Consider the following 23,221-nt stretch of genomic DNA (forward strand, 5'->3'; position numbering starts at 1 on the left):
AAACATGCTACTGTTTTTCACTTGTTCTGTTAGTACAATGTTAAGTCTCTGTAGTTTTTTATATACTTCTTTGAGTATGATACCTGATGATGTTCTTGTAACGAAACTAGTAAACTAGTAGTATATTGTTAAATATATCTTGCCATCTTTTCTCTCGGTAATAGTCATTAAACTTATTTATATATATATATATATATATATATATATATATATATATATATATATATATATATATATATATATATATATATATATATATATATATTCATTTGATTCATGCAATCATACTAATATTTACATGGATGCAAGAATAAATCTTGGCCTATCTAATTGAAGTCATCACTCTTTTGTGGCGGAAGGTTTTTGTATGACATCAGTCAAAGCGGTATCAATATAAGGAACAGAGGTGTCACTAATGAGACGAATTTAAATATTTGCAAATTATACGTTTTTGTTTATGACAAAATTTATTTATTTATTGAAAATGATCGTTTAAATTTGAGCGTAATTTTTTCTTGCAAGAAAATTGTAAAACGCACTAAGTTCGGTATATTTCTGCTTAATACAAGTAATAGCGAAACAGTTCCTGTGTCAACCGCCATTTTGAGAAGAACTGCTGTAAGCGATTTGTACAACATAATCGTGTATTTTAATAATTTAATTCGAACATTTTTATAATGGCATTTAGAGAAAGGACAGATCGGCGAGGGTAAGTATTTCGTTAATTAACCTATATAAGGCAACAGCGGAAGTTTTTGTTCATGTTTATTGGCATTGGATTTTGAAACTGCCGTTCTACTTCATCTGACGTGTCGGGTTGCATGAGATTGAGAATATGAAAGTATGAGAATATAACTAATTGAAACATTTCTATTGTATGTGGTAAACGCTTATCCATATAATTGTAAATAAAAGAAGTTACTGAATTTAGTCATTTTATTATAAAGAAGAAGTGAGGTATATAATTGAAATAAGTGCATCGAACGCATGGTTGAATCGTTTTTTCAAGTTATCAGAATCAGGATGTTATGCATGATTAACCCTTGACTGCCCACCCTTTTTTAGACATCATCATCACTGCTCATCTATAGTATGCTGTCACCCCGCGACATTTCTTCCCCCCTACCCCCTCCACTATAGGTAATTGAAATTCTTATTGTTATTTAGATTGCCCAAGCTATTAACAGATTTTACCTACTACGATATTTTGAAAGGAAAAATAAAATGCAATATTATGTAATTTAAAATTTTTAATGATATTTACCAAGTGTCATACTTTCTAACGAAAACATAAAAAAAAAGAATATATCCTAATTTTTCTTGTGCAAATGTGTTTAGGTTTCAGTTAAAATGTACATGAATAAAAAAAAAAAACTCCTTGCAATACAAATGACGCACTGATTTACACAAAACATACAAGTGTCAAAAATTGATGTTTGCTTTAGTAATATATTACGCAAAAATGAAACATTTTTCTACCATATGAATGATTTGTAGTTGATAAATATAATAAATGTCTAAAATGCATCAAAATCGGTTTATAAACCATGTAGAACGTTAATTCTTTCTAGCACATTCATCACAAATGTCTTTCTTGTGATCCACACACACACACACACGCACACAAAAATGTCACATACCGAACAACGGACTTTGGTTTTCCGATCCTTGGCTCATGACAGAGCTGACATCTAGCTTGTTTCTTCACTTTGGGTTCTGGAGGTCCCTCAACCTCAGCAGGACCAGCATTGGTGTTTTCATCGCCTTGGATATTCAGAACTTTCTTTATGATATTTGTAAGTTCTCTAGACAGTGGCTGAGCCAGTCTCCTTTTCATGTGGTGTGATTCAAGCCCAAATTCTTCGAGTATTGGCACCTGATCATCTTTTTCTTAGTTGCTGACTGGAGAATTATCTGCAAGTTGATTCCTGCTTGATCCAGCATCCCATAAAAATAGCGCAGAGGCCATCTTCTGGTTTTGTGGCTTTTTGTGTAGTTGTGAGCCATCTGGTCGAAACTGTCAACACCACCTTTTGTGTTGTTATAAAAAAGTATAACTTCTGGTTGCTTAGAGACCTCATCAACTTTCTTGTCACTGTGCATTCATAGAAATAGCTGTGGTGCCTACCACAAATTTAGCACAGCGGGGGAAGCGCTCTGCCTACCTAGCACAGCGCTTCCCCCACCCAGCTATACACTAATGCTCACTGGGGTATGCTATCACCCCAATGGCGTTGCAGAATGACACATACTTCATGAAATACACTCGCTCATTGACTGATGTGGAGAGCGATTGTTGGTTAGAGTATAGCTGGGTGGGGGAAGCGCTGTGCACATCCGCGACTAATGTGTAGAAGAAAATGGAGTCACATGGTAACGTGTCACCCCCAGGGAGCATTGCAGGGTTAAGATTGCTACTTTTACGTTTTCTAGGCTTACAGTGGAAGTGTAATCAGAAGGGGATTAGTCGTATATTATTATTACTACTTGACATTTGGTAGGAGAAAATGTGTATGCACCTGAACTTTATTTATGTATATATCTTTTACTATATGAAGAGTCACAGCAGTGGCAAAGTAGTGCTTAATGAGTTACTAAAGTACTAGCTTTTCCATTACTGGGACTCCTCATGAAGTAACTTGAATCATGAATTCAGGTTGTTAATCTTCTCTGGACCTCCCCCCCCCCCTCGCTCTGGCTGCAGTTTGACCCTTGTAACATTGATTCTAAGTTGAAATGAGTATATTTTGATATGGCACTTATTATTGACACTAGACCTTCATACAGTCACATTGTAGGACGCATGTGCTTGATACACAGAAGTTATCAAATCGTGCTTTAAACTCATTCAGTCTATCTGCATTTACCACACTCTGAGACAATACATTTCATTTAGTCACTCTCCATGCAAAGAACCTGATTCTTGTTCTCTTGTTCATACCCTGCTTACACAGTTTCCAGGGAACAGCCTTTTACTTCTGTCTCATATGAAAAATTTCTTCCATATTTACCTGGTAACAATCCCTCACACATTGGCTTGTAATTCATAAGCGTCTACAAATTGCATTCCCTCAATCTGTCTTTATATCCCATGTTCCAGAGACAGAACTGATGTAGTGAATTCTCTCTCGACACACTCTTCATGTCTCAATATCCTCATTCTTGACTTCTTAATATCCTTATCCCCATGAAAACCAGGTCTGTGCACTGTAATTCATGTGTGGCTTGATCAAGATGTTATATAATGGAACCATAAGTACTTTATTTTATCATGTCAAGTGCCTCTGCTTCATTGCTATAATTGGATGTACAACACCAGGGCACTCCTCGCAAAGGTGGAGCAAGTTGCTCCACCTTTGCAAGGAGTTCCCTGGTGTTGTACCACCTTACCCCAGTCCTGAAGATACTTTCAGGCGCAAACTTTGTTTGCTCACACTTGGATAAAGGATTAAACTAAATTTATTATACTCTAACCAAGTGAAAAATAAACTTTCAACATCTTTCTCTAAATCTAGAGTAATTTATTAAAAAAAGGGTGGCACACCATTTGGCAACTCCTATAGGTAGAGATGACCTGCTAATGCTTCTGCCTGGTATCTCCACTTGGGCCTGGCTCTCACTGAAGAGACCTCAATAAAGGTCGAAACTAGTCTGGGTTGTGGCCCTTCCCTTAATGCATAACATTAGACATATCCGCAAGGAGATGTTTTGCATTATGGGAGATACTGAGATAGGAGTGTTAGTAGCTTGCTCCACCTTTGCAAGGAGTTCCCTGGTGTTGTACCACCTTACCCCAGTCCTGAAGATACTTTCAGGCGCAAACTTTGTTTGCTCACACTGGGATAAAGGATTAAACTAAATTTATTATACCTCCTTCAGAATTTTCATATTAAGTGTATTCTTTACATCCTGTCCTGGACTAACAAATTTTAGGACTTAAAACTTTGCAATGCTGAACTGGCAGTTCCACTCATACAGTCTAGTCAAATGTTCCTGTAAGGCCGAAACATCTGACTCATCTCTCATCTGGTTAATCTCTCATCTCCTCTATCTCCTTCAGAATTTTCATAATAAGTGTATTCTTTAAGAAGGTGGCAAAATATTCTGGAGGTTGTTGAAGAAGCTTAGGAATGGAGGAAAGAGTGCTGTAAAAGGAGTTAGAGATGATAAAGGTGACATGAAAACGGGGGAAAAAAAGATATCCTTGAAGTATGGAGTAATTACTTTGAAAAACTGCTAAATGAAACAAGCAGTGATGACAGCACAGTGATTAAAAAAAAAAAAAAAAAACACTGACCAGGCATGCAGTCAGGAATATATCCATACTTGAAGTAGAAAAAGCCATCAAGGGCTTGAAATGTGGAAAGGCAGCAGGAGTAGATGATATTTGACCAGAAATGCTCAAGTATGGAGGTATAAATGTCTTACAGTGGCTACACTGCATAGTTCAGAAGGCCTGGACAGAGGGACGAATTCCCGATGATTGGAGTAGAGCTCTCATAGTACCCATATATAAAAAGGGAAATAAAACTGAATGTGAGAATTACAGAGGTATATCCATACTGAGTGTTCCTGGTAAGATTTATGCAAGTATACTTGAGAAACGGTTGAGAAGAATTGTGGAAGAAAAGCTTGGTGAAGAACAAGCTGGATTCAGGTCAAATAGAGACTGTCAGGATCAGATCTTCATTTTACGACGAATAGTGGAGAAATCATGGGAATAGAATGAAGATCTGTATTTTTGGTAAATACAGATTTACCAAAAATTTAAGTTTTGTCAATTTGGAAAAGACATATGACAAGGTGCCAAGAGAGAAGCTATGCAATACGCTACAGTTATATGGTGTCAATGGGGCATTACTTCAAGCAATACTTAGTCTTTATTTGAGTTGTAAGTCAGCAGTTAGAATTGAAGGAAGTACAGGAAGATGGAATGTTAAATCTGGTGTGAGACAAGGATGTACATTATACCCTCTGTTATTCATTATCTATATAAATCGCATTATGACGGAAAGTGGTATTAAACCTGATATCAAAATGGAAGATGTAATGTCAGCTCTTTGCTTTATGCAGACGATGTCATACTTCTAAATAAATCCGCTACAAGTCTTCAAGATTCTCTGACTAAATCGAATAAGTGTTGTAATAGATATGGTATGAAGGTTAGCAATAAAAAGACAAAGACAATGAAAATAGGCAGAATCATTGAAAATGTCAACTGTGTTGAGAATGGAGAACCTGTGGAGCAAGTAAAACATTTCAGCTTCTTAAGCATGATTTTTAGTGAAGATGGTAAATTAAATATAGAAATAGACAACAGAATCAACAAAGCTGGTATAGTAGGAAGTCAAATGAATAAATTCATATGGAATAAGAGAGAAATTAGTCGGAACACGAAGTTAGCTTGTATACAAGACAGTGTTCAAACCAGTTTTAACTTATGAATCTGAGAGCTGGGTCAGAAGTAAAACACTTGACCAAAGACTAGAGACCGCAGATATGAGAGTCCTGAGAAAGATAGAGGCATGAACAGATGGCATCAATGGCAATATCATATTAAAAATGAGGATATTAGGAAAGAACTTGACATTGTCAGCATTCAGGAATGCATTAGATGAGCTAATCTCAGGTGGTATTGATCACTTAAACAGAATAGGCAAGGAAAGATTAGCAAAACAAGTGTTCTCTGCCAAGTTGGCAGGAAAACGACCCAGAGAAAGACCAAGATATAGATGGATTGATATGGTACAAAGTGCCTTAGACTATAGAAATATAAGATCTGATAATGTTGGAGTCTTGACAAGTAACAGAATGATTTGGAGGAAAATTGTAGATAGGAAGTTAGTGATGATGTAAATTTTTCATGTAGTATTATCATATCCTGTACACCCCTTGAGGTACATGGCAGGAATTTGATGATGAGTATTCTTTACATCCTGACTTTGACTAACGAATTTTAGGACTCTAAACTTTGCATTGTTGAACTGGTGGTTCCATTCATGCAGTCTATTGAAATGTTCCTTTAAGGCCGAAACATCTGACTCCTCATTGTTCTCTCCAATTTTGCATCATCTGCATAACCCTAGTATTCTGATTTTAGAACAAATTGTATGGTAACCTTTCAAAAGCCTTTGCAAAATCTAGGTATACCACTGCATATGCATTCCCCTTGTCCCGGACATTTGTCACTGATCAGGAAGTTTCATCTGTATTAAGGACGCTGGATCTAACTATTATTTCTACTAAAAAGAGACAGAATTAAGTTAGGAAGAATTAATGTATGCTACATAAGTGATGAGAAAGGATCCTGAAAAAATGAAGAATAAAGTCATATATCTTTAGAAAAGGGCTTTGACAGAGAGAGAAACTGAATATGAACATTTTGTCATTATGAAAACAAAGTATTTAGTCTAGTCTTAAGTGTAAGTTTATTTTTAAAAAAGGCCTTGGATCCATTTAATTCTGTAGTTAGTTATAGTTTTGTGAAAGTTGTTTGAAGTGTATATATATTTTTGTTTTATTAAATATATTTATTTTGCTAATAAGCAAATAGATGCTTTTATCTCAATTACTTGTTTTTCACTGAAAGTTTGTCATCCATTAATAGTTCTTCCAGAATCATCTAATCCAAATGTACAAGTAATATTTGGAATTGATTTTCTGAAACGTCATGGTTTTGCATGCAATTTTGGTGATAATACAGTGTCTTATGTGGACTAGAATGCCGTTTGGACAGGACATCAGGTGATAATGGAAAATTAGAGCAATCTCCTGAAGATTTTAAACACCCTGATGATAATGATCAAGTGTTTAATATTGAGACTCTAAAGAATAAGGAACCTAGTTCACAAATTTGGGAAAAGAGTGAGATTGTCCAAGCTCAGAAAGATGATCCCATACTTAAAACTATTTATGAAGCAGTATTGAAGGTTGAAACTCAACTGGGTACATTTTTAAACCTGGAAAACTTATATTTAGATAATATAAAGATGGGTTACTCTCATCTGGACAGATGGAAGGTTGAAAGTGAAAATATTGGCACCAACTAAAATGATTCCTTGGATTATGTACACTTTCCATGATTCAGACTTGGCAGGACACCAAGGATTTTCTAGAACTTGGGAAAGAATAAAGGATCGTTATATCTGGAAAGGTATGAAGAGTAACATATGTCATATCATGCCATAAGTGCCAAATAAGATCCCCTTTTAGAGGAAAAGCTCCATTACAACCATTTCCAATTCCAACTAGACCTTTTCAGGCTGTTGCTATTGATGTAGTAGGTCTACTGACAATTACTAAAAAAGGCAATAGGTACATTCTAGTAGCCATAGATATGCTAATTAGATTTCCTGAAGCACTGTCGATGAAGGATCGAATTGCAAAAACTATTGCAAGAAAGTTCTTGAATATCATAATTTGTAGATATGGAACTCCTCAGACCTTACTTTCAGATCAAGGAGCAAATTTCACATCTGAACTGTTGTTACAGCTATGTAAATTACTCAACGTTAGGAAGATTTTTACTACACCTTACCACCCACAGTGTAATGGTATGTGTGAAATGCTAAATAAAAATATAAAGCAAATGCTTTCCAATCTGGCAAACACTAAAATGAATGATTGGGACACATATCTTTCTCAAGCATTATTTGCATGTAGATCTGCTTTTCATTCTGCTATCAAGGAAATACCATCTTTTGCTTTATATGGCTTTGATCCAATCTTTCCAAATGAACTTGTTTCAGTCATTCTTAATACAAGATACAATGACATAAATGAGTATCTTGAAACAGTAGTAGATAAGTTTTCCACTACTCACAGATTAGTAGGTGAAATAAGTAAGTTATTTCACCTACTAATCTGTATAGTAGGTGAAATAATTTATACTTTCTAAAACGATTTATATACTGCCTAGTTCTCAGAAAACTAGGCAGTATATAAATCGTTTTAGAAAGTATGTCATTTTCACAAGGAGATTTAGTATTGTTAGATGATAAATCTAGTATAAAAAGGGTTGGAAAATTAGGAAGTAAAGCTTTAGGTCCATATAGAATTCTAGAAAAATTTTCTCCTGTGAATTTTAGGATTCAAGATGTCAAAAATCCTAGTAAAATTATAAATGTACATTCTGATAGGTTAAAAAGGTACTTTTTAGGGAGTAGAAATTTAGTTATATTAGGAGACAATATGAATAGAATATTGAAAGATGAGCGTTGTTTTCCTAGTACTAATTGTGCATCTTGTTCACAATCAAATTGTAGGAAAGGGAGTTGTTTTAAAGCTCATATTTCAAATATGCAGCAAAGGAGAAAATGTAATTTGGGTAAAACAAAACCTAATGCAGGAAATTTTAGGAATCCCAAGACACATAATTCAGATAATGTACAATGTAAGAGTGATGATAATCAAACTGACTCTAACAATGATGAAATTATAGCAGAATATCATAGGTTAGTTAACTTAGAGTTAAATAAATCAGAGGAATGTGAAAATACCTCTAATATAGTTAGTAAGGACAATGAATCTCAGAAACCTGTAGAATTTGATTCTGATAGTGATGATTCTGTAGATTTAGGGCATAATTCAAATAGTTTAAATATAATATTTGAAAAGTATAGAAATGAGATTTGTAAGTATAGTAAATTGGAAGATGTAAATTCTGAATTGTCTCTAGCATCAGATGATTCTGAAACTAGTGATTCCGAGAGCGTAAATAATGATCAACAGGAATCATGTTATTATTTTAGATATAGGAATAAGCATTAAAGATTTGTTAAATATAGGTTAAGTAATTAAAAAAAATTTTTTTTTTTTTCAGAGAAAGATGAAACTGATGCAAAAAATAATTATAATTTAAAATTCTGAATATTTTTGCATATTATTTATGTAGTATGTTTATTAGTTTTAGTTTCATAACAGCATTGTCGGCACTTGCGATGTGCCCGTTATTGAAATTGTTTTGTCAAAAGTGATACGTAAAGCAGTTAAAAAGTTTATATACTTATCGGATTTGAATAGTTGTATTACTTTAAAAATTTTTATAGCAGTTTAAAATATTAAGTTGCGTTTTATGAAGACATTCTCTTGTCACTAATGGAGACGTGATCAGCCATTATACCTAGTTTCTCGCTTGCCATTTTTAAAGAGTGCACATGCTTGCCGAGAAGTTTGATGTGTGATTGACAGCTGACAGAAAGCGTTCGGTATCTGAGTAACGAGAAGAGTAAACAAGAGAGCGTTCGGAAGGAAATTAGAACACAGACCGGCAGATATTTAGATTTGGAGGAATTTGAGTTTTTTTATGTGACAGTCAGAGGAAAATTAATAGCATATTCCAAAAAAGGAATCGTGGAACTATGAAGTTTCAAAGTGGAATAAGTATTGAAAAATGAAAGAAAATATTGCTATAGATTATTTTAAAAGGAATATTTGAGGAAACACTAATCGGAAGATTTATAGTAGATTCCGAAAAGGGAATCATAGAACTGTAAGTTTTTTTAAAGTGGAAGAGTTAAGACTGTCAATAAGCATTAGTGAATAAAAGAAGTTGCTATTTACGTTCTAAAGGAATGTTCAAGAAAACTGATTAGGAAGTTTCATCTGTATTAAGGATGCCGGATCTAACTATTATTTCTACTAAAAAGAGACAGAATTAAGTTAGGAAGAATTAATGTGTGCTACATAAGTGATGAGAAAGGATCCTGAAAAAATGAAGAATAAAGTCATATATCTTCAGAAAAGGGCTTTGACAGAGAGAGAAACTGAATATGAACATTTTTTCATTGTGAAAACAAAGTATTTAGTCTAGTCTTATGTGTAAGTTTATTTTTAAAAAAGGCCTTGGATCCAATTAATTCTGTAGTTAGTTATAGTTTTGTTTGAAGTGTATATATATTGTTTTTGTTTAATTAAATATGTTTATTTTGGTCTTGAGTCAGTGATTATTTGGATTCTGAAAGAAATAGTAAAAAAGATGTCATTGCACCAATCGGAGTGAACCCTTGTGCAATAAATGTACACTCGGAAATAAAAAAAAATAATTGTTAGAAAAAAAGAGATTAAATATTTAATCTATTTAATAAATAAAAATCCTATATTTAAACAATGGCGCAGCCGGTAGGATTAATATTATATAAACGTCACTATATAAAAATCTCTCTAAATATTAACACCACTATCTCTCTAAATATATGCATTCCCCTTGCCCCGGACATTTGGCACTTTCTGTTAGGATAATAAGTAAATCATTAAAAACCTCTTTTTAACAGACTCCATGCTGACCATCACAGAGAATAGAATACTTCCCAATCCAGTTCTGTGTCTTAGCACTCATTAGACTGTTTAACATCTTAACCACAACTCTAGATATACAGATTGACCTATAATTTGTAGCCTTATTGTGAAGTGGAACAATTTTACCCTTATTAAACTCTTTTGGTACTTATTGCAAGCCTTCTTAAACAGGTATGCTAAGGGTCCCATTAACTCCCCAGAACATTAAGATACACAGCGATATATCATCCAGTCTTAGTGCCTTATTGGCATCATTTATGTAATTCTCTATATCTGTTGCTTGTTCACCAGCAGCTCATTTTCCCCTGTTTCTATTACAGTTGAGCTACTCTCGATGTCATGTTAATGAGGATGAAATACTCTTATGAATAGCTTGACTGCCCCATGTAGCAGTTGCCAATCTCCTATTTCCATCCATTAACATCATATAACTGGATTGCATCTTGCTATCTTTACCAAATCAGTTACTTTCCTTGTCTGCAACTTGTGCTCTTCATGCAACTGATTATATATGACTGATTCATTCATCAGGATATAGACTGCTCAATTGGAAGCAATATATATTCATGTTGTTTATTATTTTAACGGTATAATAGAACACAGAAACTAAGTAAATAATTAATTTATTAACTTGATGCTGATATTTCGCTGGTATTATAACCAGCATCTTCAGAGCACAAAAACACTGTTTGTCACAATACGCGAGACTTAAACAACATGGTGTACTTCAACAAAATTGTAGCAGTAACACAAAGACTAAAGTCCTGATTTTGGCACTCTCTATCCACTTTAAAAATCCACTTTACTATGGAACTGGAAGCCAACAACTGTCTGCCCTTCCTGGATACACTCATCACACGTCTCTCAGATGGTTCCTTATCATTTTCAGTTTTTAGAAAACCCACACATACAGGCAGATACTTACACAAACAATCACACCATCATCCTTCTCAACAATATGGCATATTAAAAACGCTAACCCATAGAGCGAGAGCAATCTGTTCCAATGACAAGGCTCTTACTGCTGAACTGACTCACGCCACACCTTCTTGGCCAACGGCTACAATCCACATAAAATAAACAAAATACTAAACACTCCTAAGAAACCCCTCCCACCATCCACCACAGAGAACTACAACAAAACAGTCACCATCCCTTACATTAAAGGCACATCCGAAAAGATCTCAAGAATTCTCAATAAACATAAACTACGCACTACATTCAGACCATGTAGCAAATTAGCCACCCTCATCCGCTCACCCAAGGACAGCATTCCTCCTTTATCACATCCAGGAGTCTACCAAGTACCCTGCTCATGCAATCAAGCCTACTACGGTCAAACAGGAAGAACTGTGAATATCCGCATCAGCGAACATAAACGATACGTCCGGAATTATCATTATGGGAAGTCGGGCCTAGCAGACCATGCTCTGGATACCCCTGCACACAGGATCAACTGGAAAAACACAAAAGTACTACACAGAAACCCATATAAATCAGAGAGATTGTTCTTAGAGGCGACAGAAGCCCTAAAACACACTCCAAATCTCAACAAATATGGCTGTATTAACTTGCCGAAGATCTGGGAGATAGTCATATTAAGAAAAAACTAGCATTTTTCAGGACTCTAGTAATATATGATAGTTTTTTTTTTTTTTTTTTATTTTTTTTATTTAGATAGAGGGCGCCAAAATCAGGACTTTAGTCTTTGTGTTGCTGCTACAATTTTGTTTAAGTACACCATGTTGTTTAAGTCTCGCGTATTGTGACAAACAGTGTTTTTGTGCTCTGAAGATGCTGGTTATAATACCAGCGAAATATCAGCATCAAGTTAATAAATTAATTATTTACTTAGTTTCCGTGTTCTATTATACCGTTAAAATAATAAACAACATGTTCGACGAACACATAAGTCTGTCCACACGTTTAAATATATATTCAATTACACTCAGCTAAGGATTTGACTATTTTGCTAGCATTTAGTGACAGTGATCATGCTGTACTGATCTGGGAAGTAGTTGATTATATGGATGTTCCAATCAGGACATGTTATATGCTGAACTACAAATCTGGAAATTATAACAAACTCAAGAGAATACTGTCTTTGGTTTAGTATCAGTTTGATTTAGTTGTTGAATTGAAGGATAATCTGCTTTGAAAAGCAGATTATCCTTCAATTCAACAACTTTGGGAAGCTTTGTAAAGGTGTTTAATTATTATTATTATTTGACACCTCTAGGGAGTCCAAAGACTCATCAAGGGAGAGTGTGCCAACAGCATCGAACGATTGGTCCCCTTCCAACTACTAACCGCGCTCAAACTTACTTAATTGAGCCATTAGTAGCAGAGGCTCTACCAATCAACCAACCTTTGCCAGCAAGAATGTTAAAGAACGAATAGAATGGAAGTGAAATGGATGTGCAATCTCATTAAACAAGAGATCTATAAAGATTATGTGGAAGGAATATCGTGAGAATAAGAGTGAAAGGAGTTATGAAATATATAAATCTCAGGCCAGAAAAGTTAAGAGTATTATACAGAAAGCTAAGTTGGAGTATGAAAACAAATTCACTGCACAGGCCAAAGGCAACTCAGAAGAATTTTATTGTTATACTGCAAGTAAAAAAAGAATAAATGTGGAAGAATAACTTTATTGAATGTAGATAGTACTCTAGTATCAGAGATGAGGTAGTTCAAATAATGAGTGCTTGCTTCACCAAGATCTCATAACCTGGTTGAGGAGGAGGTTATAGAGCTGTTGTACAAACTGGTCAAGAATTCATCAAGTGGGACAGATGTGATATCAGTATGTGTGCTAAAGCAGTGTTTAACCAAATTGTCTACACTGTTGACATGTTTGTATAATTTGAGTCAGCTAATATTCTTTCATTCCTCATTATACATACTGGAATGAAAGAATATTAGAAGTGCAATTAAAATTAAATAAAGAAAATTTAACAGTTGGCTGAGTATACCCCTGAAGAAAGAAAAGGAGAAGAAAATGATTACTTTTACAAAGAGTTACAAGGAATATATGAAAAATTAAATAAAACAGCCGGAGATCTTAATGCCAGAATAGGAAAAAAAATTAACAATAAAATACAAATATTTGGAGAACCAACAGTGAACAAAAATGGATAGAGACTTATTGATTATATAATAATTTAAAAATAATGAATACATTTTACAAACATAAAAATATACATGGTGTGCAAGAGGACAAAAATCAATAATATAATATAAAATCAATAATAATATTGCAAATGAGAAGCAGCATACTTCTTCTTAGATGTTAAAGTCAGAAGAGCACTAGAAACTGACACAGATCACTATTTAGTGCAGGCAAAACTAAGGTTTCCACCTAACTGGTTACAAAAAAATAAACAAACTAGAGAAACAAAATCTAATTACAAAGTAAGACTACTAAATGATTCAGGTATAAGAAATTTATACCAACAGAGGATTAATAACTACTTAGAAAAAATACAAGAAAATGAAGACTTTGAGAAAGAATGGAATAATATAAAAGAGATTATTGCATCAGCAGCACATGAAAGTCTAGGAACACACAAAAAATCATAAAAATAAAAAATCACATATATGGGACAATGAAATAAAAACAGTAATTGAAAATAAAAAGCTAGCTTTTAAAAGATGGTGAAGTACCAAAAATTGAATATAAGAAAAGACGAGCAATAACCTAAAGAGACACAGAGAAAGCTGAGAAAATTTTTTATCATATCTAGAAAATGACAAAATAAGACCCAGTGCTTAACTAAAACACACGAATGTAGATATAAAAGAAACTGCAAATATAAATTGTGAAATAGATATAAAAGAATTCTAGGATTACTTTACAGATTTTTGGACAGATAATACTGGCATAAAAAAAAATTACGCCAGAAACTTATGCTTTAAATTATTTAATAACAATGAAGGAATTAAAGGACAACTGAAATAAAATTTAAAAAAAAAAAGGCAAATCAGCAAGAAAAGATGGGATAAACTCTGAACTGTATAAATTTACTGGAAAAAAATTTCATCAGATTAAAATTTTTAAATAAAATATATACAAATGGACAAATACCAATAGAATGGAATACAAGTATAGTAATGCCTATATTTAAAAAAAGGGATAAAACCAAATCTCTAATTACAGAGGTATTAGTTTATAATAAATTTTGTTTAATCCTTTATCCAAGTGTGAGCAAACAAAGTTTGTGCCTGAAAATATCTTCAGGACTGAATATGGTGTTGTACTACCTTACTGGGGTAAGGTAGTACAACACTGGGAAACTCGTAGCAAAGGTGGATCAAGCTACTTGTTTGCTCACACTTGGATAAAGGATTGAACTAAATTTATTATAGTCTAACCAAGTGAAAAACAAACTTTCAGAGGTATTAGTTATTGAATACATGCCACAAAATATATAGTAGAATATTTAATTACAAACTGAAAATATACACTGAAAAAATATTAGAATGTTAAAATGGATTTAGAAAAGGATGCTCTACAATGGATGAAGCTTTCTGTCTTAAACTACTTATAGAAAAAAGAAGATAATGCACTTTAGAAACTCATCTTTTGTTTTTAGATTACGAAAAAGCATTGGACAAAGTAAAAAGATATATGCAGTTTTATGTATTACAAAGAATAAATATACATATTTTACTACATGCAACAATATTGAATATATACAAAGATAATAAAATAAAACTAAATGAAAAAATGTCTGAAAAACAATCTATAAACCAAGGAGTAAGACAGGGATGCCCTCTGTCTCCAACACTTTTCAATATTTACATAATGAAATATTAATACAGTGGAACACCTTAAACCAGGGGTCGGCAAACGTCTTTGACCGTCAACCCTTTAAGAGTTTCTTGACTTTTTATCGACCCCCTCTATTTTACTATTACATAATTATAATAGGACAAGCAAAAAAGATGCTTATGCGAGTTTTTAGATTGTTTATTGTATGTATAATATAGTATATATTATTATATTTGCTTAACGTCAAAGGGGTACATTTTTGTTTTTGACGTCCTTAACATTACATATTTGATCGGAGGGATAAATAATATATAAAATATAAAATTTAATTTAGATAACAAAATAACAATAATACAATCTTCCTTGTATATTAAAATAAGACTTTTATTAACTTAGTATACAATTTACTAACATTGTCAATGTGAAGGGTGTGCTTCATGACTCTTGACAAGATTAGTAAGTTTCAGCCTTAAATCACCATGGAATTCTATATCTAGCTTATTTCTTTGTTTTGTTAAAATGGAATTAATATGGCTGAAACCAGCTTCAACCATGTATGAGCTTGGAAATGCAAGCAAAAAGGGGAGTATCACTTAAGAAAGTTTTGGATATTTTTCTACAACATTTATATTCGTCCAAAAGTAACTTAAAGTCCTATTTTTAAAAAACGTCTTTGCTTCAAGATCAACTGACAATTCAATAAGTTCATTTTGTAAGTTACATTCAATATTTTCAATATCTGTAGAAAATGGTGTGATATCCCAATCTGGAATGTGTATGTTTTCAAAATCTGCAAAGTGCAATTTAAAATCGCTCAAATTTTGAAGATGTTTTGTGTATATTTCTAAGTCTTCATCTTTTACTTCTAATTGCCGTAGATTCCAAAAGTACTGAAAATCTTTTCATAACAATGATGATTTAAATAAAGCTAATTTAGCTTGGAAGCCTAAAAGAATCGTCCGAGATTGAATAATCGTGACATCTTTACCTTGTAGACTGGTCTGTATGTCATTAAATTTTGAAAATAAGTCTGCCAAGTAGAAAATATGATTCTTATTTCTCTTCAGTTTATCACTCAAAAACAAAACAGATGCTAATCTGTAAGAAACTCTAGGGTTGAGTCGAACAACTCAACAAATCTTTGTAGACTTGCACCTTAGACAACCATCTTACTTCAGTATGCAAGAGTAATTGGTTTGATACTTCATCCTTTTTTTCACAAAGTTTGGCAAACAATTGCGATTTAAGAGAATGAGCTCTAATTTGATTAATAGATTTAATACACACTCTTAGAGTATCATGCAGTTCGTCACTGAGAGTTTTTTCCACCAAATGGTTTCAGTGCAACACACAGTGAATAGTACGTACATTTTGAACTTTTCTTTCAGAAAGACAACAAAACCTCGATAACGGCCCACCATTGCAGGTGCGCCATCTATAGCTACTGCTGTTATATTAGTAAATGGAATATCATACTTATTTAAATATTCCTTCAATCGCTGAAAAATTGTCAACCCCGTTCCATCACTTTTAAGATATTATGCAAATAAAAATTCGTCGATAATTTGATGTTTAGTCATCATCATGCATATCAAGGATTTAGGCCTGGCCTGTTCCGGCCTTGGTAGTCATCGTTTAAGAGGATGTCCTGGTTTTCTTTTTCCTAATGGCTTGTATTTTAAGGCTTGTTTTGGTAATCTTTCTGTATTCATTCTTTGAACGTGTTCCATTCATTTATGTTTATATTTTTTAATTTTTTCTATTACTGGTTCTTTGTTTAATTCTTTCTTAATTTCTTTTGTGATCAAATAGGGTATACTTTGCAGTTTTTCTCATAAACTTCATTTCTGCTGTTGTTAATCTTTGTTTGTCTTTTTGTTTTATTGTCCAGATTTCGCTTCCATACATAAGACTGTTGGGGCTAATGTATTGTATACTTTTAGTCTGGTTTGAACTAGGTTTGGTTTAAATATAGAGTTAATTACACCTGATATTTTGCAATTTTTACGTTTATATCTTTTTCATTTTCATATGTGATCGTACATCCTAGGTAGTTAAATGAATTCACCTGTTCTAAGATCTTGTTATCTATTACTATTTTAGTTCTTGTTGGATCTTGTCCTTTAAAGGCCATAGTTTTTGATTTTTCTGTTGATGTTTAGTTTTACTATAATATCTTACATAAGTCATAAGAATAGAACTATCGAATGTAGATTCATCAAGTTGGATGAAGAACTTACTATTTTTGAGTTCTGATACTAGTTTTTTCTACATCTTCAGCCATTTCACCAATACATCTTTTCACAGTATTCACACTCAATGGTAAGTAAGCATTTTAAAACAGGGCCAGAATCTTTTTTCATTATGGTTTCAATTACTTCTTTGATTGTGGGTATAACAATGTCCTCTGCAATTGTATATGGTTTTCCTTTTTTTGCTATATTAAAAGAAATATTGTAGGAGGCTGTTAATCCTTGTTTATTGTCAGCTTCGACAGGTGCTTTCATAAATGATTTTATAGTTGGTCGATGTGTGTATTTCTCTTTCAGTTCTTTAAAAAAGTCAAGATCTTTATCTTTCTTATCGGGATGGAGTCTTTGAAGATGATCTTTCATTTTTGCTGGTTTCATTGCATCGTTACTAAAAGTTTTTTCACAAAGAAGACACATAGGCCTTGTTTTGTTTCTTAATGAAGCAATAAACCCAAGTTTCAAATATTGTAACGAATATTGTCTGCATATCGTTTTAGAATCTGAAGCTGAAATTGTGGTTGCTGGGGTTGTAACAAAACGATTAAAATTGAAGTCAGTAAGCAAAAGTAATAAGTCTAAATAATATACCTACTCACATATTTCTATAGGATGTACAAAACTACCAGCCCTGCTCAACTCTTCAACATAGAGAAGTTTAGTTCGTGAATGAATAACGATTGAATTATAATATGTATGTTGATTAATTTTAGAACATTAATGGTCACTTGTATGTCGATGCACAAAAATGAGACTGGGATCGAATACGTGTAAGTATAAGTAACTAAGTAACCACGCGCGTGTTGCAATCTCATTGGTCATTCCCGCCGGCCAGGCGGGAACCACCGACATCCATTATTGGTAAATACGTCATTTTGGCCTACTTGATTGGCTTCCGTAACTATTTTCCTGACCTTGCTCCATCTTACAGGTCCTATTCATGTCACTGTTCCCACGATTCACTCTTAATTGCATTGTGATTCAGGATGGAGGTAATCCAAGTTAACCAAATTAAATATTACCCGTACAATGATGTCTTATATTTTTCTGTCAATCCCTAATAATGTTATGTCGACCACTTTGGCAACCGCTGCCTTAAACAATCCAGGTATAGAAATTTCCCAGAATAACAAAATAAATACACTATTATTTTCAGATCACGTAATAATATCAGATAAGGAAGACAATTTACAAAAAGCAATATATAATTTAAACGTTATAGTAGAACAGTTTGGAATGAAAATATCCATAGATAAAACTAAAACAATGGCATTTTGTGGACAAAATACGTTTATATACCAGTTAGAAGTAAAATAGTTATTAATAATAAAAGAGATAAATACTTTCAGTTATCTTGGATGTGAAATATCATATGAAGGAGAAAAAGACATCAAATTAAAAACTTCAAAATTTTTACAGATTATTATGCCTGATAAATAGAACACTCAATTCAAATATAGTACAAAAAGAAACACGCTTGAAAATATACAATACTTTAGCAGTGCCCACATTATTATATGGCAGTGAAATATGGGCAATAAACAAAGAATAAAAAGAAGTGTAATGAGATTTATGAGAAGAACCTTAAAATACACATTATTAGACCAAAAAGGAACAAAGACGTTTTAAAAGAACTAAAATCAAAATCAATAGAAGAAAAACTAAACAGTTATAAACAAAAATGGATAAAACATGAAAACCGAAATGTCAACACCTGATATCCTGAACAAATACTAAATTATAAGCCAATTGGAAAGAGAAAGTTCTATAGACCTCAAAAAAGGATATTGGATGGATAATGAGACCGGAACAGACCAATTTGGTCTATACCCGTATGAGTCAGCTCAGAAAGATCCCATTGGAATGGAAAGAATTATAATCCCGTTACACAAGGGTAGTGCAGATTGATGTCTAGTTATTGACCTGTCAGTATCTCTGGAGTAATTGTAAAGATTTTAGAGCAGTTAATAAAAACTCTCATACCGAAACAGATGGATACACTTTGTAACAAACCACATAGTTTACTAAAGGGAGGTCATCTCTTAAAATTTGCTCATGTTATAATCATGTTACAACTATATTGGATAAAGGGAATGGACATACCCTGATACTGTTCAACTTTGCCAAGGCAGTTGATAGGATACCACATGAAAGGCTGTTGCATAAACTAGAGAATATGGAATTGGAATATAACGTATTGGCTTGGATAAGTGGGTGGCTGATGGACAACTGTTGGAAAGTGGTATATGGGGGATGTGAATCACCAGATTTAAGGTGACCAGTGGTATTTAATTCATTGATTTAATGAGGACTAGAATAAATGCCCTGTCCACTAGGGTCTGCACAGCTCGATAGGGCAGTGAAGACATTAGCTGTAGGGCTGGCTGCCGTTACAGCAAGACTTTTGTCTCATATTTCTCATTGCTGTTTCCAGACACATGGTGTCTGTGGTCTCCATATTGGCTAACCGTTTTAATAACAAAGGTTGGGAGACCACAGTTGAACCACACTATAGAACAACTTCTGGCATTAAAAGCCAGATATAGTAATGGGGACAGATGGTGATGATTGATGTTAGGTAGTGAGTACTGGGCACTCACTTACCTATTGCCATAAGAGCAAGGTTCAGTACTATGAGTGAAATGCTGACCTTGTCAGGCAAATAGCAGAGGAGTTTGGGGCAGCTCCTTGTTTTACCAGCGACACCGTCTCTATGAACGACATGTGGAGTGCCGCTAGCCATAGAGACTTGTCTTTAGGTTTATCTAAGAGTGAATGTTAAAGTTATTTCTTTGATGTTAAGAGTGATGTTAAAGTTATTTCATTTATTTCTGGTGACCTGGTGGTACCATCAATGCATGACAAATAGGATACCAATCGGCCTTCTTAAGTCCTTTTGGACATTATGTAAGAGTAGTACGGCTCTATCAGTACGAAGTATAATAAAATAAAACGATCAGTGGTATACCTCGGCAATCTGTCTTTGGACTGTTGTTTATTATATACATTAATGATATTGAAAGGGGCTGATAGGAGATCTTCAGTTGTTTGGTGATGATGCAAAGATAGGCAGAGCAATCAGAGATGCTATTGATATATAGCATTTATCAGGTGATTGGAATAAGCTGGAAGTGTGGGCAAATGAAATTGGTTGTCACTTCAATGTTAGTAAATGTAAAGTTATGCTCTTTGGTCTGATGTTGTGTAACTGCATATTATATTAGTGGGATTATGCTTGAGGTAACTGATGAGGTTAGAGATCTTGGAGTTATGGTGGATAAAAAGTTGAACTTAAAAGGTCACATTACAAAAATTGCAAATATAACCCATAAAGCTAATTGTGATGTTGAAACAAACATTGGACATTATAAGGATATGGAAGTCGTTTTGTCTCTTTACAAAGCCTTGATACGACCTCATCTGAACTACTGTGCCCAGATTTGGTCTCCTGGGTTTCGTAGAACTATGAGTAAGTGAAATAGTGTACCTGTTGAAGTAGTGATTGCATCTAGTGTGAATGAGTTTAAGAAAAAGTATTCCTTTTTCTTAAACTCATTTCCTTATTCCTTCCTAGATAAGTTGTTGACATTCTGGAGATCTAATAATAATTACCGTATATTCCGGCGTATAAGTCGACTTTTCAGCATTGAAAAAAAGTACTAAATTTTTTATGTCGACTTATACACCGGGTCAAAAATTGATTGCTTTCCAAGAAAAAACTAGTACGTATCATACTCTGTTAAATTTATTAGCAATATACAAAAAGGGTAAATAAGTAAAAATATTTCAACTTATATCAAATTTATTTACAGAAAAAATTATTTACATGTTATATAATTATTTATTTACAAAAGAAAATAGGTAGGTAACTACATAATTAAAATTTAATTTTCACTGTCTGAATGTATGAAAAGTTCATTGTACTCTGGTTCTGTAATTTCTTCCGGTATATCATCATATAAATTATATTCGTTTTCTCCATCAGATTTAGCATCAATTTCATCATCATTGTAAACAAAATCGTCTTCCAAGCCATCTAATTTGTTAGATATAGCACATTTTTTAAAAGATTTTATTACTGTATCTGGTTTTATTTCATCCCATGCTTTCACTACCCATTCACACATAGTTACCAAAGACGCATGTCGCATTTGTCCTCCTTTTGTGTAACTTTTCTCTCCTTCTTGCATCCACGCATTCCACTGTTTTCATAAACTGTCTTTAAATGGCTTGTTTATACAAACATCCAACGGTTGCACTAGTGCAGGTAACGTGGAATCACTGCCATATTGGTATTATTCTCTCTTAAAGATTTTGTGCTCTCTGTTAAATGGGATTTGAACATATTTCTGATTTGAGACAATAAATAATTTTTTTGCTTTCTTTTAGCAGTTATAAATCTTTGAAAACTTAACTTATCATCCAAATCCGCAGCTTCTGTGCAATTTTCATTTTTAGTCGAAGCACTAAATTTTTCCTTTCCATAAACTGGCTACACCAACTCACTTTAGCTTTGAAGTTTTCACTGTCCTTTTTATTTGCTTTGCCCCACTTCGAAGCAAATAAATGAATATTATTTCTCGTTATAATGAGTCCATTTTGGCAATTTTCTCGAACCCAATCTGCAACATTATTTTCCAGAATAGGCCACTTACAAATTCCTTTCCGTAATGTGCACTTATTTTTTGGCATTTTCATTATTAAAGTTTCATTTTTTCTCTAATCGCGAACTACTTTTTAGTTTACTCCGAACTGACGTGCAGCAACACAGTATTTTCTTTTGCAAATTTAATCACTTTGCACTTAAAACTCGCGTCATATTTCATTCTTTTAAAAGGAACCATTGCACTTTAGTTCACTATTGGTCAACTGGTCAATACAAAATAAAATTTCTTTTGTCAACTAGGTATTTTATATCTTTTGCTAAAACAAAGAATGGAAGGACCAAAAATGCAGTTATGATCCTGGTGGTTGATGTCTGTATAAAAATTTTACTTAAAAACTGTCATAATTTTAATTTTAAAGAAATTTTTTGAGTCGACTTATATGACGAGTATACTATAAAAACTCAAAAAATTCCAATATCGACTTATATGCCAGGTTGACTTGTACGCCAGAATATACGGTAAACAGAACATTTTGAAAATAGCAAAAAATGTATTTTTTTTCCCCTCTTCTTTTAGAGGCACCATTAAATTTGGATCAAATTTAATGTTTATTATGTTGATGAATGCTTTCAAATTTTTCAAAAATTTAGCATAATCACACCAAGTGAGGGGATGTTAAGGGTACTTCCTCTGGAGGTGATGTGTTCAATCAGCTTTGATAAAATTTGGAATATAGTTATATTTTATATGAGTTGTTTAAATTTGAAATCTAGGTCTAAAGAATTAAGCCTGATCAGAGTAAAGTGAAAAGTGCATCCTTACTAGTTGTATTGTTCAACTGATTTTGATAAAACATGGCTTTCTCCTAAGATGCATAGTCTGCAAATCAACCCATTCAAACTAAGATGGAGGAAAAGTCTACTCTTTTCATGTGAATTCTCTTCATCTTACTTCATTCATCTACGTTGAACTGTTTTTTTATGGTACATGCACAAAAGATTGTATTGTACAATCTATGGTACAATACAATGTAGTGTAGATGAGAAAAAAGATCCATACATTGTACTCTTTAGGAAATATATGCAGGAAGACTATCAGAAACAGTAGTAGAAGGAATAAAGAAGAATAATTTGGTATATAGTTTTTCTTTTTTTATTGTTTCAGAGCCTCTCTCCTCATGGTTTTTGTATAGTTAGACCAAAGTGGAGGACATGGTTGTAAAGGGGGGGTAGGTAAAATGCTGCAGACACTGCTACAGGTCACATCATTCATCTGATTTCTATAATTTATACCAT

The 23,221-nt window shown here is 33.3% G+C and overlaps 1 protein-coding gene across 1 annotated transcript in view; it reads left to right on the forward strand.

Annotated features, from left to right (window-relative positions):
* Positions 1–364: 364 nt before the first annotated feature.
* LOC150097114 (putative ATP-dependent RNA helicase DDX5) overlaps positions 365–23,221 on the forward strand; it is a 226,691-nt gene continuing 203,834 nt past the window's right edge. The window contains exon 1 of the mRNA XM_090407103.1: positions 365–709. Coding sequence (XP_090263229.1) covers positions 678–709 — 32 coding nt within the window. The 5' untranslated portion in view covers positions 365–677. The remainder of the gene's footprint in view (positions 710–23,221) is intronic.

The sequence above is a fragment of the Typopeltis vanoorti genome, chromosome 17 (assembly GCF_054136105.1).
Source record: "Typopeltis vanoorti isolate ZY-2024b chromosome 17, IOZ_Tvanoo_1.0, whole genome shotgun sequence".
NCBI lineage: Eukaryota > Metazoa > Arthropoda > Arachnida > Uropygi > Thelyphonidae > Typopeltis > Typopeltis vanoorti.